Raw genomic sequence first — 27773 nt, forward strand, 5'->3', positions numbered from 1 at the left:
GTAAAACACATACGTATTGTCATATAAAGCAATTAACCAAATGTCTGATTTTTGTTTAATTTGGCGAATATTAAAACAAGGAACAAAACACCTGACAAATTTTAACAAAAATGTTTATTATAATGAATGGATGGATGGACTGATCCGTTGATGCACGGGAAGAAAGGCAGTTCACCCATTGACTCGTTCGGGAAAATCAGGATTCGTTCCTTCACTGATCCGTTCTCGCGTTGAACTGGAAATGCAAATTACTCACTCACTGATTCGTTCATTCACAGATCCGTTAAATTGGTGAACGGGAAATGCAATTCACGGCTCGGCCCAGTGAATCACTTGAGAAAGTGATTCGTTCACTCTCGTTCTTTTGAACGAATCGTTCACTCACGAGCCAACACGACCAGAGACGTTAACATAACTACAGTGGTGAACTTCCGATCTGGGTCATTTTGAATCGTCAGAATTTCGGTGGGCATATAAATCAAGACTCTTCTTAAACTGATATGGACCGAAGTAGATCCCCGAAAAGAAACAGTAAAGTGGAGAACAATGACAAAGAAAAGAAGAAACGAAGATCTCGATCTTCCTCGTCGTCGTCGTCTTCCAGCAGCAGAAGTCGGAGCAAATCGAAGAAAAAGTCCCACAAAAGTAAAGGTTAGTACCACGCTAACGAGAAACAATGGCGGAGAAACACTTTGTATTGGGGAAAACTAACCCTCCGCCCCCCCAAAAAAACCCCTGTTCTTACCGTTAGGTGTAAAAACACAAAGAAAGAAACGGAGGCGAAGCTCTTCGTCATCATCATCCTCCTCCTCCTCCTCGTCCTCGTCTTCATCCAGTGACGAAAAGACGAAAAGAAAGAGAGCAAAGAAGTCAAAGAAGAAGAAGGCCAAGCTGAAAAAGCGCCGTAAAAAGGAAAAGAAGGAAAAGAAGAAATTAAAAAAGATTAAAGTGGAGAAGGAGGCGAAGAACGAGGAGAAGAACGAGGAGAAGAACAGTAGAAAGCAGCATGTGGACGCTATACAGAGGAGGCTGATGCAGCTGGCAGAGCCGCTGAGCACGCCGCCACCCAAACCTTCTTCTTCTCTGGAGCTCTGGCAGAGTGACGATGGCGGTGTGGAGCTCGGGCCAGGTGACCCACAACTCTTATTTTGTTGCAAGCAGTGCTGGCAAAGTACATTTTCTACCCCCAACCAATTCTAAGTTCAGTTCTCAAATTTAAAAATGAACTTGTTCAGGTCATAGGTCGTAATCTGTTTTAGAGAATGCAATTGTTTGTCGCTAGGTAGAATTAAGGGCACTGAATTGAATCCAATTCATTCGTCCAATGTGCAAAGTCACGGAACTTGCGTTCAACCTGAACCAACTCATTCTGTTGCTATTCAGAATCCAGCGAGCGCAATGTTTAATCTCTTGTGTTTTTGCAGTTATGACGGACGAGCAGAAGTCCCGGCTAGCCACCAGGAGGCCTTTGACCAAAGAAGAATACGACGCCCGGCAGAGCGTCATCCGCAGAGTGGTAGACCCTGAAACGGGACGCACTAGGTGAGTCGTTTAGTTGTTGTTAGCCTCTGAACTTGGAGAACAGAAGGTTATGTGTACTCCTTCAGACTGGTGCGAGGCGAGGGCGAGATCATCGAAGAGATGGTCAGCAAGGAGAAACACAAAGACATCAACAAGGTAAGACAAACAAAATCTACAATAACTGGAGAAATTACATATTCTTTTTGTCATTGTGGTTGTTTTTTTTTTTTTTTGGCCCATGAAGCAAGCCACCAAGGGAGATGGGAACTCCTTCCAGAGAGTGCTTGGACTCAACAGATAAAACAAACATGACGCTTTGATGGATTTCTCTTGTTTATACACTGCATTAGAAAACACGGGAATATGGATAAAGCCGTTTTACCCATCAACACACACACACACACACACACACACACATGTTGTTTTTTTACTGTACATTAAAGCCATTTTCATTGATGCTCGTGTCTGAAAAAGCTTGCGTTTGTGGAATTTGCCTCGCCATCTGTTTGAACACTTTATACAAACTTACGGAATACTTCAAATAAAAGCGCATCAGTTCCAGGAAATGAATTTGCTCAGTTGCGCAGGTTTTTTTTTTGTCCAAAAACCAAGCGGATAAAGTAGAACATTTAGATGAAAATAGATGGTAAAAAAAACAAAAAAATCATGCAAAACCCGAAGTTCTACTATCCTCATTTGAGAGTGCCCATTTTTATGGCTTGTTATTTCATTTTATAAAATGGCCGGGCAAATTCATTTACTGTCAGGGGCTATTTTTATGTTTATAAAGTCCTCCAGATATTAAAAAAATATTTTTGTACCAGTGTCAGATGGCAGTGTCAAGAATAAAGTCATACAATTATGAGAAATGTCACCTTTTCAAAAGAAGTCATTTGTTTTTATGTCCCAATATAGACTCTGAACTCCGTCTCGGCAAGGTCATAAGATTTGGGCTAATCCTCACTTCGACGTGTGGGTGTCCCAAATATTGCACATTTCCCCTGGCATGTTGGTCCATTACAGCCACGCTGGGGTCATCCCCCATTTTCATTTCATTGTTCTCATTATTATACATCTTTTATGTTGGTTTTAAATGTGGACATGACATTTTGTACACTCATTTACAAACACATTCAACACCTCCTGTACAGTGTGCGGGACAAAGCCACTTCCCAGAGTTCCAAAACAGCTTTTAACAATATAATAATAAATAGAACACAAGTGTGATTGGCAAAAAAAACAATAGTCATAAGAATAATGAACTTAAAAACAATAATCGTGTGCCAGGCCACACTAACACCAAGAATGAAAAAGAAGTTTTTGCTCCACTGAAATCAACAGAAAATTCCAAAGTGAAGAGTAAAGAAGACCTGAGCGGAGCAGACAGCACTTGTGCAGAACAAGAAAGAGTCCTCTTATTTAGAATCTATATCACAAGAGTAATGTACAAACATTGTGGCTGGAGGCATCCAAACACGTGACATGGTTCCCTCTCGGCAACGAGAACTTTGGCACATTCAGTTTTTCAGCAGGTTCGTGGAGTCACGGCAAGTTAGATATTTTCCAGAAAATAGTCGGTTGGTTGTTTTTCAAGTTTGTGATTTTGAAAAGATAAGGTCCAAGACGTTTAAGAAAAAAAATATTTTCCAGAAGAAAAGGTCATGTTGGAGATAAAAAGCGGGGAAAAAAATCTAAATTTGAATAGATTTAAATATTTCGGGGGACTATTTTTTGGGATTTAAAAGAGTCTTAACCTATTAATCATTTCCAGAAATTGTTAAGTACTTTTGGGGAAAAAAAAATACAAGTTTCAAGTTAAATTTTTAAGCAAAACACTGAAAGCTGATTATATTCATGAAAAAAATCTTTTAGATTAAAAAGTCACTTTTCTTTCCCAAACGTTTTTTTCTCATAAAACGACCTCTTTTTCCGGAAAATATAGTATTCAGATAAAATTACAATTTAAATCTCAGAAAGCGTGATTTTTTCTTCTTTTTTTTTTCTTTCCCTCAGTGCAGCCCAAACATGTCACATAAAAATGTGAGCGGGTTGTCATGCAGTTAAAGGGTCAGAACATGACAAGGATGTTTTGTGGTGGAAAAAGGGTACAGCAAATCCAGTTTTCATCTCTGAATCTATTCCACAATAAGTCTGTGTTGTGCTTACAAGTTCGGAGCATACTTTTACAGCATTTTGGACCCGGTGGCATCCAAGAAAAAAATAAAAATAAAATAAACTCCATGATTGATGCGCCAAACCTGAAAGAGGCAATAGTAATTCCTCGCATGTGTAGTTTTTTTTGGGGCTCTTTCCAAATGATGTCAAACGACGGCGCTGAAGTACTGTCCAAAGAAGATTTGGTGTTGAAGTGATGACTTTTGTATGGTTGGGGAGCTAACTTTAGCCTGGGTGCTAGTGGAGAGTTTGTGGTATGTACACACAGACCAAATCCTGACCAAGTCAGCCGTTTCTTTTGATGGGTACAGTAAGGTTGAAATGACATTAATGTGTCAATTCTGGCACGTTTCGGATTTCATCTGTTAAAACAGATTAAAAAAATAAATAAAACGGGTACAATTGCCTTTAGATCCTACAGGATGGCGCCAAACCTCTACTTTTCCTCATTATTTTCCTCGTTCTTTTGATATTCACACACGACTGCATACATACACATGGGTCATTTTCAAAAAATTGAAGTCAAAATATTTCACAACTTGCGATATTGATGTATTTCATGATCATTATGATGATATTATTTTTTAATCTCTATTTTTTGTTTTTTGGGGAGGACTAAAATCTTAGTTTTTGCCACTAAAAGGCGCCAAAGCACTACCTTTCCTTTCGGCAGGATTTTGGTGTCAATGTGTGAATTAAGTGTTTTCATAAATTGAAATGTTTCTCAAGTGTGTGGAAGGGGTCAAATTAAAAATACACAACCAAATTTGCATCTGGAAAGGAACCCGGGAGGCTGACTATAAAGGCAATTGTAGACTTTTTTTTTTTTAAATGCAAGGAAGCATCAACTACTTTTTTTTTTTTTTCCATCCCTAACCGTAGCCACTTTCTCATTTGGGATTGTGTGGAAGGGGTCAAATTAAAAATACACAACCCGGGAGCCTGACTATAAAGGCAATTGTAGATTTTTTTTTTTTTTTTAAATGCAAGGAAGCATCAACTACTTACTTTTTTTTTTTTTTTTTGCATCCATTCCTAACTGTAGCCACTTTCTCATTTGGGATTGAGAGCGCCGGCCTCCATTTTGGTGGCGCTGCTGCGACCCCAGCAGCCGGCCGTGATGCTCATGCTGCGCTGCGCCGCCCCCTGGCCGTGGCTGGCTCCACGCTCGCCATCCGACTGACTCTGCGTACGCTCGGGACGGCTGTGGACGCCGCTGACGCCACCCGCCGTGGGCGAGCTGGGCGCGGGCTGCGAGGAGATGGTGCGCAACAAGTGGTTGCGTTTGCGCAAGAACTCGCTGTTGGCGCCCAGGCCGAAGCTGCCCTTGCGCAGGACCATGCGGGTGCTGCTGGACTTGGCCGGGCGCGAGCGGCGGTTGTGCTCCAGCTGGGACAGGTGGGACGCGTAACCCTCCGTGATGAACTGTCGACATGAAAAATAGGATACTCTTCATACTAGTAGTGGAGCCTAACTCTAGTTTGAAACCTTAACCCTAACCTTAGTTTGAAATGCTAACCCTTTTTTGAATGTAAAATACTTTCATGCATTTTCAGAAAAAGCTTAGAATCCAAACTTGCAACACAAACAACCTGACACTGGTGCTGCATCTTCTTGGAGGGTCTACCAACAATGAAGATCTGCGATGGATGCAAGTTGATGGAGCTGTACACGGAGATGTCTTTGCTGGATCCATAGCCGGCAAATATCTTCATGTTGGCCTGACAACCACGAGAAGACAATGAAGATTGTGTCCCCAGATTTTGATCCAACTGACATTAAGACACAGACCTCGGTCAACGACTTGAGGAAGTTGGCCTTGTGCCTGAGCGGGTCGTGCACCAGGCCGTCGCAGAAGGACACGATGCCGTGCGGGAAGTTGTGCTGCGACAACCAGGCGACCACTCTCTGCTTCTGCATGTCCGGTCGGCCCGTCACGTAGATGATCAGGTAGCCCAAATCCTGCCAGTGCCTGCTCATGCACGCAAAATATGATCTTAACATTCACACAGGGGTTAAAAAACGGCGAGCTCGCCGTAAAAATCTTTTACCGGACGACATCCACGGCCCCCGCCCGCACTTTGGGGTCGCTGCCCATGATGGATACGCTGGCAGCGAAGGAGCCGTCGATGCTGAAAACCACAAACTCTGTGCCGCGAGGGATCACCGTCAGGTAGCTGTCGGCAAACGTGTGGTCGCCCCTGAGAAAAAAAAATAATAATAATAATGGAATCCATGTAACAAACGACTTGGTTTTAAAATGTACATTGGCAAAATATTTTTCTCCTGAATATCAAATTTTCCTTAAAAACTAAATTGTGCAACTTTTGATGAAAATACACATTGTGGGCTTTTTCTTTGAAAATTTAAATGGACTATTTTTTCAGTAAAATATTAGACTGTCATAATACATGTTTGACCTTTTGGGGTTGAATAAGTAATACTTTCCAAATGCAGGACATTTTCCTCAAGAATATACGTACAACTTTTTGTTTTTATTTTATTTAAAAAATATTTGATTTTCCGGACTTTTTTTTTGGGGGGGGGGGGGGATTATTAATAATAATAATAAATTTTATTTATAACAAACTTGACAGTTGACACCAATTTTCAAAGTGCTACTTACTAATGACTTTTCTTTCTAGCTCACCTGACAACCATTTTGACAGGGTAGACGCCGACGCCCAGACGCTTGTCGTCAGGAATGACAAAAGACACGCGGCCGCTGCTGTTGGTCACCTCGGTGTTGAAGTAAATCCATTCTCCCGACGGAGGCTGAGTCATGACGTGAAGGTCCACCTGCGGCGGCACACGCATTCAACAAACACAAAAGGCACACACACGCACGCACGCCTGAGACAAAAAGTTCCGACCTTTTCGCCGGCCAGCGTGACCATGTCGAGGGGGCCGTACATGAAGCGACCGGTCACCGTCTGCTGGCTGTCCTCGGTGAACACGGCATCGTTGACGCGGTGGTTGGCCGTCACGTTCTGTCAAAGCGTGTCGGATGAGTGGTTTGAAGAAGCTACTTTGCTTCAAAGGACATCCTACCCTGATCTTGACGTGAGTCCTCTTGCGCAACCACTTCTCACGAGGTTTGGACGGCTTGAATTCGGACACTTCTTTGCCGTCCAGTTCGAGGATGCTGGAGTTGTCGTGCCTCATAACCTTCGGCACACATTTGGATCATCACCTTTGGGTTGCGCGGACAGAGCGGCGAGCGAGGCGTCATGCGCTCCAACCTGTCTGAGGAGGAATGACACCACGTCGGTGGACTCCCAGTAGGAGGCGTGGAAAAGATGCGGCAGCGCCACAGTGGGGAAGGCGGTCAGCGCGTCGGGGCAGTAGAGTGCAAAGTCCATGCGCTTGGTGCCCCACCAGCGAGCTGCAACTGGGACGGGAACGCAATGAGTGGCGGACACACACACATGCAGTCACACCATAAATCATTCGACAAAGACCGTAGCCCAGCCGGCCCATCGCCACCAATCCCAGCAGCAGGTGTTGATCTACAGGAAGAGGTTTGTGGAAGTTGAAAAAAAAACACCGAAAAACCATCAGAGACAAGAGGAAGGTTATTTGATTGAAGAGATCGGCTCCTGATTGAGAAGAAGCTTCCTGAGCCTCACGGGTCCGACGGGTGCAATACCTTGGTCCACCTCTGTCTGGGAATCCAGCGAGATCAGATCGCACATGGCTCTGTGCAGACCGGGAGACATGCAAGTGTCGGATCCTACACTTTGATTGTCACACAGCATGGGCTCCCCGTCCTTCTCGTCTGTGGGTTCTTTGAGTTTCTTGCGGGATTTGGGGGGGCTTTTTAAGAAGAATTTGTTTTGGGATGACAGGGCCAGCTGGGATAAAAGGCCAGAACTTTTGGACTGACTAACCGAGTCTGTCTGAGCTGAAAGGAAAAAAAAAATGTGAAAAACAAAACATGGGCGCTGCGGCGTGTCCATCTGGAAGAAAACCTCAATGGGATTTCGGTTACAATGTGTGTGCAAGTGCAAGTGGGTGGGACGTTCACACACACACATACAAAAAAAGAAACCACAACAAGACTGGTTGGTCGTTGCGGCATTGGGAGAAAATGCAATTTGCATTTAACATTCAAGACAGTGAAACAGACAACATAGGGGGCGCTCTTCTGTGGACCTCTGCCTGAACTAACAGGGTGCGGGCGGGGGTCTTCATGTCTACCTGCCTGAGCACATTGTATGTGTGTGTGTGTGTGTATGTGTGTGTGTGTGTGTGTGTGTGTGTGTAGATGAGACTGTGGTGGCGTTGGGCGAACACTTACTGTTGGCTATGTTGCTGGCAGTGTAACTGTCTGCCATTCCTGACACCTGGCTGGCAATGCTGACCTCACTGGCGCGCCGCTGGCCCCGGGAGAAGGGGCCCATGATGGGGGATGAGGGGTACGAACTGTCCATGAAGACACCACCATGAGACTGAACAACATCCGCTATGGAGCCGAAACAAGGGAGATCCCGTTAGACAGGAGATGAGGGTAAAGGTGAGATGGTGAAGGAGGGAGAAGGGAGGGGGAAGGGGGGGTGTCATGGTTTCATAGGCCGAGTCCTGATTTTGCTCAAGGCAAAGATCAACTTCCGATGGCCTCTGAAGCTTCATCAAAAACATGTCCACAAAACACACTATCACGCATCACGTCGAGCAATGATAAAAGAGGAAGACAAGCGTGGATGAGGAAGGTTGAGGGGGAATGTGACGTGACAGGAGCGGCTACACACACTCGGGAGTGGCGGGTGTGGCCTTGAGGGCGCCCTCTTGCCAGTTAAGCACGGGGACGGGGATGCACGTCTCGCTGATGGTCTCTTGACAGCGAAGCGACACGGGCGGCCCGCTGTCAAGTAGCAGCGGAGCGTTGCTCTGGACTGTCTCCACTACAGAGGCCGGGTTGAGGGAAGGAAAGGAGGGAAGGGGTGGAGGAGCAAGCAAGGAAGGAAGGAAGGAAGGAAGGAAGGAAGGAAGGAAGGAAGGAAGGAAGGAAGGAAGGAAGGAAGGAAGGAAGGAAGGAAGGAAGGAAGGAAGGAAGGAAGGACAAGGAAGACACAAAAACATATGAAGCAAGAACAAAAGACAAAAGAAAGAGTCAAGCCCTGAGTGGAGCCCGTGTCTTTTTGCAAGCGTCTCGATTCAACGACAGAAAGGAACGGTACCGAGCTCCCAATACTCAAAGGACTCCAAGGTACAGATGGTCCAACACTTGAACAAACCTGCGTCGTGTTAAATGCTTTCCACAAGTTTCCACGCCAAAGCATTCTCATTTTGACACCGATAACCAAAACTCTAGGCCGTGACGAGCGGCATGAACCCCTTTGCAGGACTCTGACCACATTTGGCTTCCCGACAAACACACACACACAAGAAAAATGCTGCATTTTTCTTTGGAGACAATGCTCAGTGTAGTGTGACAGAGATGAAATACAGGACGACACCCACATGTGACAAGCGTGTGTGTGTGTGTGTGTGTGTGTGTGTGTGTGTGTGTGTGTGTGTGTGTGTGTGGGCGCGCATGGTAAGACTCACCCAGCAGAGTGGAATTTCCATCCCCTAGAGGGAAGCGTTGGTAGCGCGGCACATTGAAGGGAGGCAACAGGTGGAACTTCCTCTCCAGAAGAGGCTCCAGGCGCGAGGCGGAAGGATCGGCCGGATGAAACAAGTTGTATACCTGCTGACATGCGGGTCGGAGCTGGGCCACTGCGAGGGGGAAAGGAAGATTTGGCTTGTTTACGTGAAGTTTGCCTTTATTTGTTCTCTCGACCATAACACGCTCATTTTTTACCGTCCAGCGTGGGGATGACCGTCTTTCTCAGGGCCAGCACCAGACCCAACGGCGAACCGAAGAGGAAAAAGTCCGAGACTTCAAAGTCCAGCTTGCCCAGCGCGCCTCCGTCGAGCATGGTGCTGCTGCTGGACCTGCGCGATACCCCGTCACCCCGCAGGATGCTGGAGTGCAAACTGCGAGGACATTGCAAAGTCAACTCATTTGAACGAGGGGCAAAGCGTGTGTTTGTTTGTTTTTTTTGTCCATGGCGGTACCTGGACAGGAAAGCCTGGTGCTGCTTGATGGTGTCCAGCTCGTAGGTGGACGAGTCGCTTCTCTTGCGCTGCAGCTGATGCTTCTTGCTCTCGTCGCCCGAGATGCTTCGCGGGATGTCGATGTTGCTGCGACTCAGATGCCGGCTGCCTTCCAGGGTGGGCGAAGCTGACCCCTGCCCACAGTTGATAATGGTGCCCGGCGACAGGAGGTCCTGGTCCTACCAAAAAAAAAAAAAAATCTATTGAGTGAGTGGATATTGAGAGGTTTGCGAGGTATGGTATCGAGCACCTGTACGCTGACGAGACTGCCCCTCCGGCTGCTGTTCTGGCTTTCGTTGACAGTCTGGTTGCTGCTGCAAAGAGCGTCGAACCCGAGTATTCCTCCCACACAGTCCCCAACGAGGCAGACCTACAGAAATCGCATCAGAGCACAGAAATTCCTCTGCTATAATGTCTGTCAATTGACTTCCTTGACACCGATTCCTATTCCTTTGGTAGCATATTTTGTTTGTTTCAAAAGAGACTAAAAAATATATATGCCGAACAAACCAACCTGGCCTGAGAAGGCGGCGCCGTCCAGAGACTTGATGAAATCGGCGTAGACCTGATTGGCTCTGACGATGACGGTGGCCACGGCTTCCTGGTACTGAGGCGCAGACGTGGCCAGCAGGGGGAGGGCCGCCAGCGGGATGTGATCTTGGCTGCTGGACAGACAGCTTTCGTCGTAGCCGTACGGGCTCAGGCTGCCCCAGCAAGACAAAGAGCGCATGCTCAGCATTTTTGAAAGAAATGTTTCCGTTTTTTTCTTTTACTGTATACATTTGGAAAGAAATGAGTATATATATATATATATATATATATATATATATATATATATATATATATATATATATATATATATATATATATATATATTTTTTTTACTCCTCAAAATAACCCTCTTATTTTAATCTCAGCTACATTTGCATGCTACTGATTTCTAGTAGTGAGTGATGAAACCGGACAAAGACAAAATGAGGTTAGACGATTACTTGGACACCAGGGAGAAGGCCTCGGCACAGATGGCGGGACACGGAACGAGGCGGACGGCGAGGCGGCCCAGCGCCGCCGGGTAGTGGACGCGCATGACGGAATCGAAGGCGGCGCCGATGGTGTTGACGTCGGCCTGTTTGCCGCTGTGTTCGCCGCCACCCGTGTCCAGGATGTTGCCGCCGTGGAGGACCAGGATGAGCACGTGGATCTTGGAGGGCTGCATGCACTGCTGGGACGAGCTGTCCTGCGGAGCGGAGACGGACGTCAGGTACAACTGGTGCTTTAATTATGACTCGTCGCATTGGGAAAAGATGTTTGGGGAGGGGGGGGGTGCAACAAGTGGGATTTGTACAATAGTCTTGTGTTTATTAGAGGTAACCAAAATTGGACGTCTATAACCGTCAATGGCACTGAATGAGATAAGATTACATAACACAAGATGTAGCAAAAAGTGCCACAGTTGCCAGAAAACGGCACAGGGTTTGGGTAAGGCTGGTTCGGGGTGGGGCAGGAACTACGGATTGGCTTCACAAGGGGGTAGGGTCACTCGGGATTTCAGGTTTCCGTAGGAAACTAGAGGGGTGGGCTCACAGGGAACTGGGTGTGAGCTACTTACGGACTGGTGCCGCGTTACTGTGATGCTGGGAATGGGAGCGCTATCGGCTGGGACCCTAAAGGAGGCTCGCATCTGAACACAAGAGGACACAGACGCTCAAGGGTGGACTGGTTGGAAAACCGTTTGAGCATCTAGTCCATCTCCTTTATGGCCTTTGCACTCTTTGACATCTCCTCATTAGTACAACTCAGTGCCCGAGTTGAACGACTGTCTTTTCAATGCAAATATCATAGGGGGAGAAAAAAAATGCTGATGGAGATTCATTAGATGTTCCCCTCAAGACAGTACCTCATCTAGTCTTTCTCCGCCGGCCGCCCTGTCGTAGTCCACCGCCATGTCGCCTGCAAATACGCCAAACAAAGCTGTCACTCACGGCCAGGCCATATGGCCGCGTCATTGTTTTCCTCGTCTTACCGGAGGTTTCTTCCATGTCGGGAGCCTCGATCTTGTCCATGAGGTCGTTGGAATTCCACTTGGTGATTTGCTTGGGTAAGACCTCCTCGCTATCTGAGAAATCCTCTGCGACACACATATAAATACAAAAGAGAAAAAAAACGTTAGTAACTGCAATTGCACTACTACGCCACCATAACAGAGTGGCGCTGTTTTAGGAAGGCACTCGTAGAACTGTCAAAGAAGAAGACAAAGAGTTTCTTTTGGACCCAAGCACGCTGAAAATGTAACACTGACTTTAACAATGCATGCGAACGAGCAGAACGGTACAACTGCTTCCTCCATTTGGGCCAGGAAAAAAAAAAAAGTATTTATGGCTTCTTTTAAGTTGCCATTTCTATTCATTTATTTTGTGCTATATTGTCTTGTATTTAACTTGAAAGTGTTTCCAGAGAGAGAACATAATGTGCTCATAGGCATATATTTTTTATCCTCTGAAGAACAACTAGTATCACTGCAGCAACTTACAAAGGAGCGAGTGGATGGACCATTTCTTAATACCTCAATATTGCGCAAGACCCTTTTTCTGATTCAGCTCTTATATCGAATATCACCAGTGTTGCTTAAGTTATGGCATGTCAAAATGTTTGTCATGATGTTCTTCTGCCATTGATTAAAAACAAAGGAAACGGGTAAACAAACTCCATACATGAGTCACTTTTCATTTGAATTTATTTGCTTATCGTTTCATGCCATTGATTCATTTATCTACCTCTAGTTTGTTCATTTTCAAAATTATTTTTTGCTGTTGGCCAGAATCATCGTATATCCAAAAGCACTGCTCTTGATGGGGGACAGCATCTTGCTTGAGTCGTCTCTCTCGGTCTCTCTGTCTCTGTCTCTCTCTCTATATATATCTCTCTCTATAGATCTCTCTCTCTCTCTCTCTGTATCTCTCTCTCTCTCTGTATCTCTCTTTCTATATATATATATATATATACGTACGCACGCACACACGCTAATGCTACACCCTTAAGGACAAATAAAACAGATCTTGTAATGTTCTCCTTGATCGTCATTGAAAGCATGCCAACAAACAATAAGGAAGCTTTTATTGCTGGCTGGGGCGTATCATGGGAGAGAATGTGATTGATGAACATTTGACATTCCAACCAGCTACTTGGCCTGAGTCCTGGGACAAAGTCATCCGGCAGGGTGGAAGGACGTAGGAGGTGCATAGGAAGGAGGAGGAGGAGGTTTATTTCAACTGCAGCCCAAAGCATGCTGGGTATCTGGGAAGCTTAAGAACTGATCTGTGGTTAGAGAGATGCATGCGAGTCAGCTTCCTGGAAAAGGGCTCGGGTGAAAACACGTCTATGTATAGACAGTCGCTCGCTTTTCCGTAAGATCCGAGACAAGAACTGTGGAAATTGTTCCAATGGTCACATTTAGTGTCTTACCGTGAGCGTCGAAGAACTCTTCGTCCGAGCTGTCGTCAGAGTCCCGCGCGATACTCTGCATCCTCCACTCCGAAATGCTGTGTCGGGACGGGCTCACTGGCGAGAGACAAACATTTGGATGTTACAAATAAAACGAGGTATAAATCCACAATATTTTTCATTGTTTAACATTTTGCACATTTAAACATACTGCTACCGAAGTGTCAGAGTAAAAACACCCATTTAAAAATACAGTGGGAGAGATTGTGCATTTATTTGAACACACTCTCGAAACCTAGCACAAAGAAATATTGCACCACCGGCTTCCACTCCCACACACGGGGTTGTTATATAAACACGCAACAACCGCACAGCTCCCAGGCAGCGAGACTGCGGCATGCTGGGGAAAAAAAAAAAAAAAGAGGAAATTGGCAGGTCTGGTCCATCATGGTTGCAGTTGGAGCTGGTCTGAGATGTCACGCCGCTTCTAAAAATAGGCATGCGAGGACCCACGAGTGCATGTGTGCGAGTCTGGGCACAGGTGGCAGCCCGCCCCTGCCCCCCCTCCACTGCTACTGTGGTTGCTAAAAATAGCACAGTTGTAATCCAACAGGTTACATACAGTTATGTAATACACTGAAGCCATATCAATTTGAGGTTGATTGACTTTGGCCATTTTAGAAAAATGACATATTCTATATTTATTACATTTAATATTTACGTCTTAGTCATTCGTGATCATTTTAAAATATCCTAATGTAATATTTATTGAAATACACTAAAATATTATTCATTGCCTCTTTCATATACCTCCAATATTTTGAATTTAATAATTCCATATATATTTAAATATACTAAAATAATCTGAATCATTTTTAACATACAGTAGTAAAAATCGATATTTATTTTAAACAAATAACGTAATGTCTAATATACCATAAATATGTTTTTTTTTTTTAAATACTATATTGATTATAGAAAACTAACAATAGAGAGAATGAAGAGACTCGCACCTCCTCGTTTTGAGGAGCGGGAGGAGCGGGAGGAGGTGGACCACTGCTTGGTGAGCACGCCGCGGGGCTGCAGCGTGTTGGTGGCCGAGCCGCTGACCGTCATCTCCGCCTCTGCCGCCTCCTTGGCCTCCTGCTCCTTGACCGCAGGCGGCGTGTCCCCGTTGGCTTCGGTGGCCTCCTCCACCTGGCAGAACTGCGCCATCTTCTTGGCTAGTGTCAGCTGGGTCTCCAGCTCCAGCTGCCTGATGTCTTCCATGGTCAGACCGTACCACTCGTCCTGCCAGCACCAGGCCTGCCGGTGGGCGCGTACCATTACCTTTCTTAGTCCTAGGAGAAAGGAATACAACAAGATTGGCATTGAAAAGCTTGAATCTAGAAAAACTGGGTCACTCGAATCTCAAGGCATCACGCTTCAGAAAAATACCAACCAACATCATGGATGAATCTCTCAATCTTGGACTGCATTCCCCAGTAGCGGAATTCCACCTTGCACAGCTTGTAGGCACACATGACGGGCATCCTGCCCGGGTTGTTGTTGTACTCTTCTATCCAGTCGTCCAGCAGGGGGCCCCGCTGGGTCTTGGACGACTTGTACAGCCGGGGGTCCTCCTCCGCCTTGTACTCGTGGGGAGCGATGGGGTCCGTTACGATATCAATAGGGTCTGCCGTTTGAACAAAAAAATTAAATAAATAAATAAATAAATTACACACACACACACACACACACAAACACACACACACACACACACACACACACACACACACACACACACACACACACACACACATGCTATGTTTTTTAGCCACTTAAAAAGGTCCTTTTTTAAAAACTAATAAAATAATTTAAAGGAAATGCTGTATATAAATACTTTATGGTTAAGAATTTCAATACTGGTCTGTTTTTTTAATTACATTTTTTTTTCAAAATATCTGTAATAAAAATGCTTTTAGTAAAAATATAGATAAAAAGATAATATTAGTGATACTCCCAAAACAAAATCAACCCTTTTTAAAATGATTTTCAAAAATGGATTGCAGTAGCAGCTGTTGGCCACAAGAGTGCCTCATCAGCATCTCATGTGGAAAACAGGAAGCGATTTGATTTGAAATCAATATCACCCATCCCTATGCGGAGTGAGTGCAGAAAATGCAGCATGAAAAATGTTTGTTGACAAGAAAACACTTTGCGGCCTTACCGACGGTCCTCTGCCTTGTGTCGGCGGCCGACATGTTGAAAACGTCCGGCTGGTTGCCGGTGTCACTCATGTAGTACGTCTCGATGTCGATGGAGAACTTCTCCACGAAGGGACACGTGTACCTGGATGGAGCACACGATGGTGCTTGGTGATGTAGCTTCAGACAACTCTTTTCTCATAATATTGTTTTGAAATATACAACTTTACTCAAAAATATATTTCATTCTTGTAAGATTTATCACAATTATGCTCACCGCGTGCGGGTGTAAGGGTAAGCATTCCAAGACTCCTCTTCCACCCTCAGCGCCGCTTTGGGCAGGATGGAGCGGAACCAGCTGGGAATGTGCATGCCAATGTGGTAAACCTTGTGGGTATATTGGCCCGTGCCGCCTGGTCCGTCCGTGTACGGTTTGTTCTTTAGGATCTCCACGCCGCTGCCCTCGCCGCAGCTCTCCTCACGGCTCTTTTTCTGCCATAACAAGAAATAAAAAAAAAGTCAACGCAAAACAGATAATTTCGGAAAAATAGGACTTCCGTCACCAATTATCCATAAAAGGGTTTGTCGGTGAAGATGTTTGGCTCCAAATATTTTTGGGTCGTTTTTAATACTGCGCAAAGAACTGGCATTTTGAGCTCTTCTCTGTCCCCAAATATGGTTTTGTTGCCCTAAAAACAGTCCCCCGTACTGGAAGTCAGTACATTTTGCGTCTGGGCGATGTGAGCCGGGCTGCGTCTGCGTTGCTGTAGAGCGCGGCGCCTGCGGCTAATGAATGACCTGTCATCGGTAACGAGGTCTGCTACGCCGGACGCTCAGTGTTCTCCTCCTCCTCCGGCGGACTGGGCTGATTCATCGCACGGCTTCTCCTTTCCCTAAATTGACTGCTGGAATCAGGTCTGGGCAATTAACTCCCTACTTGCTGCAACAATAAATGCAGCACAATGTTACACACAAGCAGACACATAACCTAATAATATTTGGACATCTATTCTTTATCCTCTGCAAAGAATGAATATTGATACAGCTTACTAAGGAGCTTTGACCAACACTGAACTATATTACAAGGCGCTATTTTCCTCTGAATTGTTCAAAAATAAATTATAGTCATTTTTTTGAATGTCATTTGCAATCATAAAAATGAAAATTGCTCCCGTGTCACGTTTTGGCCAAGACGTCATCACTAACTAAAACGGTGTCGACGCGAAAGGCTTCAGCTGTACTTGTCAGGGAGTCACATCCTGTTTGTTGATGGAGTTTCCTGATTGAGATGCAGAGACGCAGCGGCGGCCATATTTCATTTCTCACCCGAAACCGACAGCGGCCAGGCTGAATTTAAAATGAGTCGTCACAGAGGACGAAAGCGGGAAGAAGGGACGGGAACGGAGACGCTTTGTCGAAGCAGCGGAGGCCTATATTTGCTGCTGTTGCCGTGGCAACCAGGCTACATCAGGAGATGGCAAACTTTGGTGCGCTCGGAAGAAATTTCACATTTTCAGAGATGAGGTTAAAAAAAAAAATCAAAAATATAAACTAATGATCAATGGATTTAATGAAGTGTAATATATTTTTACTCACAATATGTTTTGATAACACAAATTAAAACTTTTGTAATGTCCATGCAAAATTACTACTGTATGAACAAAATGCTACTTTACGATTTCTAATTATTTAATAAAATTTAAAAAAGTTAATAAATACTTTTGATATTGCTATTTTTTTCCCCATGATTCACAATAAAAAAACTACATCACCACTTGAGTTAAATTAATACAAAATAAGTTAAAAATGGACAAATATACATTAATAAGCCAATTATAAAGGTGAAAGAAACCACAAAATGATTGCAGCAAGTATTTCAGAACGCTTAATAATGTAAATGCTCGGCGGCCAAACGAGAAACCAAACCCATGCCCCAATTTTTCTTCCATCCCTTCCTCTCTCTCTTTCTTTTTCTCTCTCTCACTTTTTTGTCCATTGCGCTGGCACGTTGCTGCTAGTGATGTCACCGTTGCCACGGAGACGGCAGCCTCCCATTAACGAGGCGGTGCGGGTCAGGGGGAAAGGTAACTACAGGCCACTGGCGTTACAGACTCCGCTCCTTTGCATGCTCGACGCGTTGGTATGCAAAACATCAGCGAGGAAAAAGAAAAAAAAAATACAGCAATCCCGGAATTGTTTTTACATACTCGAATACACGCTAGCCGCTTTTGGAGCTGATGACTCACGTTCCCGACCAGCTAAATTTCGTGAAGTTGTCGTAGTGGACTGCGAGTCAAAGTGTTTTCAAAGTTATCAATGAGGCATAAACGCTATTTCATATTGATTTGCGTTTATTTGAGCTTATTTAAAAAAAATACACGAGAAGAGGACTTTGTCAAAAAATACTAGCGCATCAAATCGCAATCACAGTAACGTGAAAAAAAATAATAATTCAAGACTGAATTATTGTTCAAAACTGTTCAGCCCTAAACGCTCCATTGGGGTTTTTGTCAGTAAAAATGTCTCCGAGGTAAAAAGGGTAGACTGTCGAGAAAGTAGAGCCGCCGTTAAATAATGCAGACCGTTATGACGAGTCGGCCTTTCTCCTGGGTGTGCAGCGGATCAGCTGGCAGCACCGCTGGATTAAAATAAATCCTCCAGCATGTGCGCGCACCAAATGAGGAGAAAAAAGAAAGGTTTTTTTTTTTTTTTGCTGCATATCAAATCCGAGGTGGCCACCTCCGCCTAATTTTGGGCTTCTTTCAGCTTGGATAACTTCGAACATCAAGAAAGATGATTTTGTGCAAATTTCCCATCCCCGTATGAGCAAAATTGTATCTGCAAGTGATTTTTTGATTTTTTTTACCATTACGATAAAAAAAAAAAAAACTGGAGTATGTGTATCCCTCCTCTCGCTCCCCCATTCAGTTACGAGTTTTGTTTATCAATATTCTTCCAAAAAGAGGCCTCAAGCTGTTTATTGCCACTCCCCGGTGACATTTGCTGTCAAACCAAAAATTAGTTGTGGAATTAAAACAGCCGCATAACTTTGCTGTAGAGTTTGAGCTGCTTACAAAGTCTGCTGTGAAACTCTTTTTGGCGAGCGTCTCTAGGTCTAAATTGTACTGGCGAGGCGAGCGCACAGAATAACCATTGAATTGAAGCAAAAACTAAGTGGCAAAAAAAAAAAAAAGATTTCTTTACATTCTATTATGTCATAGCTGCATGATTTTAGAAAGTCTTTTTTTCCCCCCAGGGATTAATGCCAGTTCCCCTGAATCAGAATTGGCGCCTCCGACAGTGTTGGGGCCTTGGTGACCTTGACCACCTACCACATGTCCCCTCACCTGGATCATGTAGAGCTGGGCAATGCGGTACTCCTCCACACTCATGGGCATGGGGATGCGGTACTCCTTGATAAGCATGGTGGAGGGCGAGGTGGGGCGATGACTGATAGGGTAGAGGGGCGATGGAAAGGGGGGGGATGGGGAGAAAGACAGGTTTCCTACAAGCGACGCTTCAAATCTGCCAAGCCGATGTCCTCATGGATGGCTCCTGTAGAGAGGGGGAGAAATTTAAAATTCCAGCAGAAAAAGTTGTGAAAAGACAAGAGAGCACGGGCTCACAGTGAGCTAGCTGCACTTTGTATGCGCCGCTGCTCCATCCAGCTTCTCCTGATCGAGTAAGCCCTTCTCTTGATAAACTTGGCTACTTATACACAGGGTCGATGCTTAGTGTATGTGCGTGCGGATGTGTGTGTCCCCGGACCTTGGGCTCCGTCACATGGGGGGGCTCACTTGGCAATAAGAGGGATTAGAGTTTTAGTGAGGAGCATTGCGTAATGTTCTCGGAGCCCCCCCAACAATTGCACAAATAGCCGCCTTGAAACAAGCACGCGCTAGGCACAAGGCGAGGGTGGTGGTTGGACACATGAAAACGTGTGGGTAGTGTGAGGGTAGGCTGGATGCAACAGTGGAGGTAGAAAAAGTCTGCACACCCCTACTCAAGTGTCAGGTTTTGGAGATATAAAATCATGAGATTGTAGATAAATCAGTTTCAAACTTTTGGCGTCTGAAACGGGAGTCACCCCGTATACATCTGACATCTATTAAAGTGACTCTGTTCAATCAGCAGTTTCAACAAGGTTCACTTTTTTTTGTGCCGTGGAGCTCGTACGAGGTAAAAAAAAAAAAAGAGCGACCTACGCGTTCAAAAGTGACTCGCAAGCATTGCATAAGCTTAACATCCACTCATTGCTGAGCGTTTTTCCCTGGCGGCCGGCCCATAATCGCCAGGGCCGCGCTAATGGGCCCACTGTGTTATTTACTCGGCAAACAAAGGCCAGCTTTGGTGGCGGAACCTGGAGTTGGGGGTGAGGCACGCTTACGTAGGCTGAGTGGATGCCCCGCATCACTTAAGCCTGCGTTGCACATGCAGACAAGCGAGACTTTATTTGGGGAAAAATAAGTCACAAACACAATTTCGAATTTAAGGGGAGGAAAAAAAGTTGCCATCTCATGAGAATGAAGATCAAGAAGATCCTGAGTGACGACTTGCACCCGCAGGCACATGAAGACAAGCGAGCGCTTACCTAACTGACTACTGTGCCTTGCTTTTTTTGGAAGTACATTACCATCAGGAAAAAGAAAAAAAAAAAAAATCAGAGCAGGACCCCACGTATATAAGCTAAAAATAACTGCCCATTCGGGAGGAGCTGGGATTAAAGTAGGCGAGCGGAAGGGGCCGCAAGAAAAGCCCCAGAGGTCACCAGTTGGGACTTGAGACTTAGGAGTTTTGTTAAGAAATGCGTCATTGTTCTGGGATACGAGCATCGTGTGGCGGCAGTGAAGTCAGATCAACGCACTTCATAACAAGCCACATAACAAATATTTGAACACAAATTGCATCAACACGTACGTACGTGACGATACAACTATACTCTTTATCCTCTGTCAAGAATGACTAGTGCTGCTTACTAAGGTGCTGTGACAATGTCCATGTACATCTGTATTATACATCCCCCTGGTGGCCAAAAGGACCAGTACAATGTCCAAAGAATTGAAGCAAAAAAATGTAGCAAAACAGATTCATGGCAACAATAATTTGTTATTTTCCATTTTAATTTTTCCCTATTTTCTGAGTTACAAGGCATCACTTCATGTTAGAGGTGAGAAAAAGCTAGAGAAACTTAAACAGTGCAGGAAGGAGTATTTAAAAAAATAAAAGGATTATTGTACGCCAAAACTCACATATAGCTATATTATTAATTTAGGAATTAAACTATTGTCGATTATTTTGTGAACCTCCAAGATACAGCTCGCATTCTTGACTTTGGCAACCACTGCCCTAATGCATAATCTCTTTTCACAGACAATTTTTTGTAAATCCGTTTCTCCAGCTTTCCCTTGGAGCCCGATACAGATGCGAGACCTGAAACACTCTAGTGTGCGAGTGCCACGCTTGACCCAGAAAAAAAAAAAACACATCCACACAACACATAGAGGGTAAAAATAGCTCCGTCACAATAATCCGGGCATACGTAAGCAGAGCGCCTGACGTTTGCTGGGCAAATATGCTGGTCCAGTTCTAAAAATAGCCCCCCCTGGAGGCAGTGACGCAAGAGCGGTGCAAAAAAAAAAAAAATCAGGAGGCGAGGATCCCGTTGGTACTCCACAATGGATGGCCGCGAGCACAGTGCTGCAACTGCTCGCCTTATCTGGGGCCTTTTTTTTTTTTTTTTTTGGAAACACTTGCATGATGCGCTTAGCCAGCCATCCGGTTAAAATGTCAAAGGGCTCAGTATGATACCATGTGGCGGGGACAATTATTGCTATTAAGCAGGGATATGACAAGACGCATATCGGAGAATGGTCAAATTTAAACAACTTTGGCTTGTAATTTGCAATACCTTTCACATAAAAAAAATTAAAGTTATAGGATATTTTTTTTACTTTCATTTATTACACTGTTTATTACTGTTTTTCTCTGGGGAAAAAATATGAAAATTTTTAGCAAAAAAAAAAAAATTTTTTTTATTGTCTCTGGGGAAAAAATATGAACATTTTTAGCAAAAAAAAAAAAAAAAAAAAAGATTTTTTGGTTGTCTCTGGGGAAGAAATATGAATATTTTTAGCAAAAAAAAAAAAAGATCTTTTTCTCCCCTCAGAATATTTATACTAATGATGACTTATTGCAAAATAAAAAACTTTTTAGGAAGGTTTTAAAACACTGAGTTTGTTGAATGGTCCACAGAAATGGATTAATAATTAATGGAAAAATGGATCCTTCTTAATACTTTTGTCAACAGACAATTAGCAAATCAGTTTAGGTCAACAGATTCCCTCGTAAATAGGATGGCAACTCGGATGGTCACGTTTAAGGGAGTTTGCACCAAAGAGACTTTGTCTGACGTCCATAAAGCCACAACTATGCCTACAGAGGCTCCGCCTCACGGGACAGGTGGGACAAGGGAGGCGGGAAGAAAATGAGGAAGAAGCCAGTGGGCTGTGCAACCTGCCCTTCTTCTTTAGTCATCGTTGCACGAAGGGGATGAGCTAAAAATATTCCCTACACCCTCAGAGCATCTTCTCCATTGTGTTCCTCCTCCTCATCAGGATCTTCTTCCTCCTCTTCTTCCTCCTACTGTAAGACTTAAAAACAGCTCGGGCTTGCTTGCAGGCGGCTAATATGTGGACAACTTTTGCCCTCAAGAATTGTTTGAGGCGCATAAGGAGAACATTTCCCGCAGGAGCGAAGCGGCTTTTAATAAAAAAATGGACACCAACAATTTCCCCGCATTGTTTTCTTCTTCCGCACATCATTGGCTCTCCATGCTTTTACCCCGTGTCCAAAATTAGATGACCTTATATGCAAATGACACTAGGATTAATCAGACGAGGTTAAACAAGGATCTGTCGCGTCGTGCAGCGCTTACATAACTGTCTATGGGGCGGGGGGGGGGTCCGATAAAGGGATAGCGTGGCTACGCCGTCATTTGGAGCAGACCATTAGTAAATTCATTCAGGCCGTAGGAAATATTTTTTGTTGCTTTTTCCTTCAATCAAAGCTTTTGTGTGAGAGCAAAGCCTTCACATGAGACGGTCAAAAAGCAAAAAAGCTTTCAGACAAGGGTCCTTGAGATGTTTCTACGTCCTGTTATGATAAACAGGTCCAACCAATTCCATGAAAACTGGTGAAATTGAGTGCTTTGATTTTCATTTTGGCTTCTCTCAATCGGATTTATCCATTTGGAGTCAAATTTGATATCTAATTACTGGGACGTAAAGGCTGCATGCTTTTTTTGCTAACCACTAAACACAATGTGGCAGGTTGGCAACCTTATGAGGCAAAATGTTAACGCCCGAGGCCAAAACGCATTCTCCGTCCCTGCCCCTGTATCCGCTCCATCATGGCTTGAAGGGGAGGGCGGATGAGGTTGCCATGGAGACACCGAGGGGGCTCGCCGGCTGCTCATTGGCGGGCGAGATGAGGGATTCGAGAGGGATGAGGGAAGCGGAGCCCACTCGCACAAACGGGGGCCCGATTCTGATTCTCGCTACCGCGGTAGCATGAAAACGTTGCGGTTAAAAATGTGGCTTGGGTCGGTTTGGAGCTGGCTACACGAAGGGGGGGGGGGAGTGATTTTTTTTGTGCCAACAGAAACATTTGATGATGAAACAGAAGTTTATTTCATTTTTATTACACAAATATTAATGGCCAAACTTCCTACTTTGGTTGTCTTGTCAGAAATGTACCAGAGCTCGCCATCAAGAGATATTTATGTTCAGCCTATAAAGCTTGCGTTTGAGAAATATCAATGAATGAGTCATTCATCAGCAGGGGGCGCCGTCAAAAGAAAAGGAACTCCAAACGCTTGGGTGGCTTATCGTCAAACATCCCCCCCCCCCCCAAAAAAAAGGATATTTCCGGAATTTGGATTAATTTTGAAATCGGTATTAATAAACACGATTATTTATTCATCTTTAAACTCGTGTGAATGATTCTGACCACACGCACATTCCTTATTCCTGTGACCTATAAACAAGTAGTTAATAAGAAAAAAAAAAACCTCTATAAAGCAAGAAGGGAGAATGGAATGAGTGAGTGAGTCCCACCAGTATCTCACTCTCACTCTTGCTGACCATAAAAGGCCATCTGTCCTTTTCTTTAGTTGAGGTCATGCTCTCCTTTTCAGTTTTTTTTTTTTTTTTACCACCTTTTCTTATCAAACGACAAAGCCTGTAAAAGCGGCTATCGCCACAACACGCACGGACACGCTATACTTTGAACCGACGGTTTTGTCTGAAAACCTTTCACAAAACTAACTTGGATTCCCCCAACACAAGTGTGTAGCATGAAGGCGAGGTGGGGTTGGTCGGGGTTGTCTTATTTTTAGTCCACGCTAAAGTCAGGTGTCCGGCGGTGGTGGTATGTGCTCACAAAAAAAACGTAACTATGCAAACGACACTTTCCCATTACACGAGGCAATCCGTCATCTAACAGGATGCCGGACTTTGACTGACGGAGATCCGTTGACAACCTCTGAACTCCCCGTCACGTGAAAGAAAGAAAAAAAAGTGAAGAGGAAACAGCAGGCCCTCCCTCCCTCCCTCCCTTCACTCCAGACGTACAGTACATTGAGGACAGAGGAAGGGGGTGGCGGTTCTATAAAAGAAAAAGCAAGCGACGTGACGCAGGATCCACTTCCCACATTATATGAAACGGCATCAGGATGAGCGTCTACTCAAGAAAAAAATGGCTCTCATTGATCATGGCTGCAAAATACCGCTTTATTTTTCCAACTTTTGTGTCACGTCTCTTATTTTAAAATAGATTTTTTTTTCCCCTTCAATACACATGTTCCAGAATGCATTTGTTTTATCTTACATAGCTATTAATTTTTCGATCGACGATTCTAGTATTATCCCGCTGATGAAATCGGATAAAAACGGATATTTGCAATATTTAACAACAATTTTAGCCCTAGTAGCCTAAAAAGTGAAGCATTGTGAATATTTGCAGTAAAATTAGTCAATTTAGAAAAATGATCCCTGCAAAGCTTTGAGGCAGAGATTTTGTGTCGACCATTTTTTGGGATCAAAATTTTCAATTAATCGTTTCGACCGTGGTAATCACATTCAAAAAGTATTTGGAGTGCTTCGCATTTTGACATGGTATTCAAAATCCAAATCAAAACAATTTCATTCAAATTGCTTCCCACTATTGCTCAGATCTTTTTACACAATAAGGAAAGCTGAAAAACACAAATCACCTTCTCTTCACTTGTGTTGAACATGACGTTCCAAATGGCGCACAGGTAGCAACCTTGAACCTTTAGCACGAGTCGCTTCTTACTTCAACCCCTCGGGGCACACAACACTCTGAAAAAGGTGACCAAAATAGTGCCTGAATGTCGCTGGCGTCTTGTGAGTAGGTGGGCTCTATTTGAGGATAAAACTTGTTAAAGCGCCCCGCAGTGCTGCCAGCGCCAATAAAAATCTATTGACTGTCAAACAAGTGACGCAAAGAAGGCGTGAGCCGACTGCCTGTGGGGCTTATTAGCTACGGAGGGGGGGTTGAAAAAAAATAAGAATTACACTACGCCACCCAAGATAACATGAAGGCGCCTTGCTTCGTCCTCTACAGTTGGAACCAGCTGAACAACATTTGTGATATTCATCTTGGTAGTAAAAAATGTTTTTCCTCATAAACTCTCACAAATTTCTTTCAAATGCAAGTTTGTTTAAAAAAAAAAAAAGTAAAATCAAGGCTTTTCTTTCAATTTTTTAAATAAAAAAAAATCACAAATATTCTCATATTATCCTTGATATGCATGTTATTGGTGTCATCATGAAAATTTCCTTTATAGAATCACAGAAATATTTTCATGAGATGGCAACTTTTTCTTTGAAACATGACCCTTTGTCAAATTACACCAATACCCTCAAAATATTGCCACTTTTTTCAATTGTGTGTATTTATTTTCATCAAATTCATACTTGTTAATGCCACAGTGGCTTGAAGGCTAATTAGGCGTAAAAACTGTAGGGGGCGCTCTGGCACGTAACAAAAGTGATCAAACCAACCAAGGATTAAACGATGAATCGACCGTGGCACTTTGGCAATTAAAGGATTTTTGTGTTTGCATTGCGGTAGGCCACGCCCTGTAAGTGTATGTCCATGTGAACTGTTCCTCGGGCCAAATTGCTTAAAGTGTCACGCCCCACTCTAAAAACTGGTTATGCAATAAAAATTAAAACAACATTGACAACATTAAAAGCATTTGAAAGGTTTATGAGGATGTCACTTTGAATATCCTGAGTTGACATGAGAAAATGGAAGTTGGTGTAATGGCAGCGTGAAACGACATCTCCATGTCCAGACCACATCTTTTTGCACAACATCCTTACTCAACCGTCACGCGAGCCTCGACACGTTACGGCGGGATAACATGATGATCCCGACACGCGGCATTTCTCGATTTGTGCAAATGCGAGTCTCGTCTTGTCCTTATGTGACCGTAAGTAACTGACTTGGGTTCAGCCTTTATGTTGACATAACAAGTAAGGGTCACACATCATTACGCCTGCAAGTTCTATTTTCTATACAGACATGACTCCTTACCACCCCTGGCTATCACGTAGCTCGGCCTCTAATGTTGATTTTTTTTTTAGGTTGCTGTCTCTACAGTAAATAAATTAATAGGCTGATCCATCCACAAGAATGAAATAGCACTATTTGGACCCCAAAAGATGTCAGTCCACTGCAACCTACCAAAGTTCTGCAAATACAAAGTGGGTTGAATTCACTCATACCATGGTGCTTGTCGCTCAGATTTTTGCTCGGAAGTAAAAGAAAACAAATCAGGAGAGAAAATGGCAAGTCCCTCGTATCTCAAAGCACCACTGTCATTTTGTCACTTGCAAAATTGTAGGAATCAATCTCTTGTAGCTGAATGAGCAACGTTTGGAGATGAAACACTATCTATGGGTAAGGCGTCAGCAATGATTAATAATCAAAATGATTCAAAAGAAATAGAGGGCCACCAAATTAAATTAAATTAAATACCCCATGGAGCGTGAACTTGCTGTGGTAGTCAGTAAAAGCTGCGAATGATTGACAGCATGAACACTTCCTGGTTTCGTTCTGAAGACAACTTCGCTGACACAGCGTGAGGGCAATAAGGCGGGTTCTAAAGTTAGCATCATTAAAATTGGAACTAAAAAGGGAAGGGGCGTTTCGAACCCACCCGGCACTTAGTTACCTAGCAACATAGCAGCCATGACAAAAACTCTCATCACATACCTGCGATGTACTTCGGCATTAGGGAACCAGGAACCCAGTTTATTCACCTGGCGGAGCGGGCGGGGTCCTCTCCGGAGTCAGCGGGACTCAGCGGCAGCCGCCCACCCGGTGAAGTCCACGAGGTCGTAACGAATGCACCCCCATCCAAAAATAAGTCCCGATTTCCTTGACGACGACGCGGAGCACAGATGACGTGACCACAAAACATCGCCGTCGTCATCAGCACATCCTCGGCGTGTGTTTACGCCGTACACCCGGTCCTCCCCAGCGAGGTTTTTTGCCACTCAGGGCCGCACATTTGGCAACGGGGGAGGCTACACAACACTCCGCCACTAAAAAAAAAAAAAAAAGGCCAAACTTAGCTCACGGGCGACGTCCACCAAAAACGCCCTTATTTCCACCCGTTTGGCGGGAGTCGGCGGCACGGGGGCTGCGACGTGTCCGGGTGTGGGGAGCTCAGCTTAGGCCAACTGGCGGGGAAGAGGGCGAGGACCAAGACGTGAAAGAGGAAGAGACGCCACCACCGCCATCGTGAAGTTGTCACTCGCAAGTCCTAAACGCAGCGAGACTTCACAGTCCCTTAGCAGCACGTCACACCGAGACACGCCAAAGACACACAAGTGACATGAAATGACGCTGGGGATCCGGTGGGACTTTCAAAATAAAAGTGATAAAACTACGGTACTGTATGCAGAGTGGGACAGAAGTGACATGTTTGAAAAGTAGTGGGAAGATAAAACAGATGAAAGACTGAAGGAATGATTGACAAAAGGAGGAGAGTTTTATGGGGGAAAGGATTGGATGGAAGGAAGCACAAATGAAGGAAATGAGAATGATGGAGTAAAGATTGGTAAAGAAACGAAAGACAAAGGAATAGAGGAAAGAAGGAGCAAGGAAGGGTGGCAGAATGGTTGTCTGGAGGATGGAAAGAATGTGATGAAGAAAATACTTAATCAAAGGAAAGAGGATAGATCATAAAGGAGGGAGGGGAAGATAGGGCAAAGAAATACATTTGGAATTTCATCCAGTCCTCCGTCAAGGGCA

At 44.4% G+C, this 27773-nt stretch overlaps 2 protein-coding genes across 7 annotated transcripts; one reads left to right on the plus strand and one right to left on the minus strand.

Annotated features, from left to right (window-relative positions):
- Positions 1–356: 356 nt before the first annotated feature.
- On the plus strand, positions 357–2764 carry arl6ip4 (ADP-ribosylation factor-like 6 interacting protein 4). The gene is made up of 5 exons (XM_085909446.1): positions 357–651; positions 752–1129; positions 1425–1542; positions 1608–1677; positions 1766–2764. Exons 1-5 carry the CDS (start codon positions 501–503, stop codon positions 1820–1822), a joined length of 774 nt encoding a protein of 257 aa, XP_085765572.1. The 5' UTR covers positions 357–500; the 3' UTR covers positions 1823–2764.
- On the minus strand, positions 1737–27341 carry LOC147058490 (membrane-associated phosphatidylinositol transfer protein 2-like). 6 transcript variants are annotated; one of them, XM_085909445.1, is made up of 27 exons: positions 26730–27341; positions 18773–18980; positions 15703–15917; positions 15449–15570; positions 14681–14914; positions 14253–14579; positions 13261–13356; positions 11822–11926; positions 11696–11748; positions 11408–11479; positions 10791–11035; positions 10313–10502; positions 10049–10168; positions 9760–9977; positions 9503–9678; positions 9247–9417; positions 8448–8600; positions 7997–8161; positions 7346–7600; positions 6939–7087; positions 6748–6864; positions 6570–6686; positions 6347–6495; positions 5748–5897; positions 5488–5668; positions 5289–5417; positions 1737–5121 (listed from the first exon to the last, which is right to left on the minus strand). In XM_085909445.1, exons 2-27 carry the CDS (start codon positions 18848–18850, stop codon positions 4750–4752), a joined length of 4359 nt encoding a protein of 1452 aa, XP_085765571.1. In that variant the 5' UTR covers positions 18851–18980; positions 26730–27341; the 3' UTR covers positions 1737–4749. The 6 variants fall into 6 exon arrangements, with proteins under 6 accessions (XP_085765571.1, XP_085765569.1, XP_085765567.1 ...); XM_085909443.1 differs by lacking the exons at positions 8448–8600; positions 11408–11479; XM_085909441.1 differs by lacking the exons at positions 8448–8600; positions 11408–11479 and having other exon boundaries at positions 9503–9977; positions 26777–27341.
- Positions 27342–27773: the final 432 nt, after the last annotated feature.

Source organism: Syngnathus leptorhynchus, chromosome 4, assembly GCF_054491065.1.
Source record: "Syngnathus leptorhynchus isolate UIUO chromosome 4, UIUO_Slep, whole genome shotgun sequence".
Classification (NCBI taxonomy): Eukaryota; Metazoa; Chordata; class Actinopteri; order Syngnathiformes; family Syngnathidae; genus Syngnathus; species Syngnathus leptorhynchus.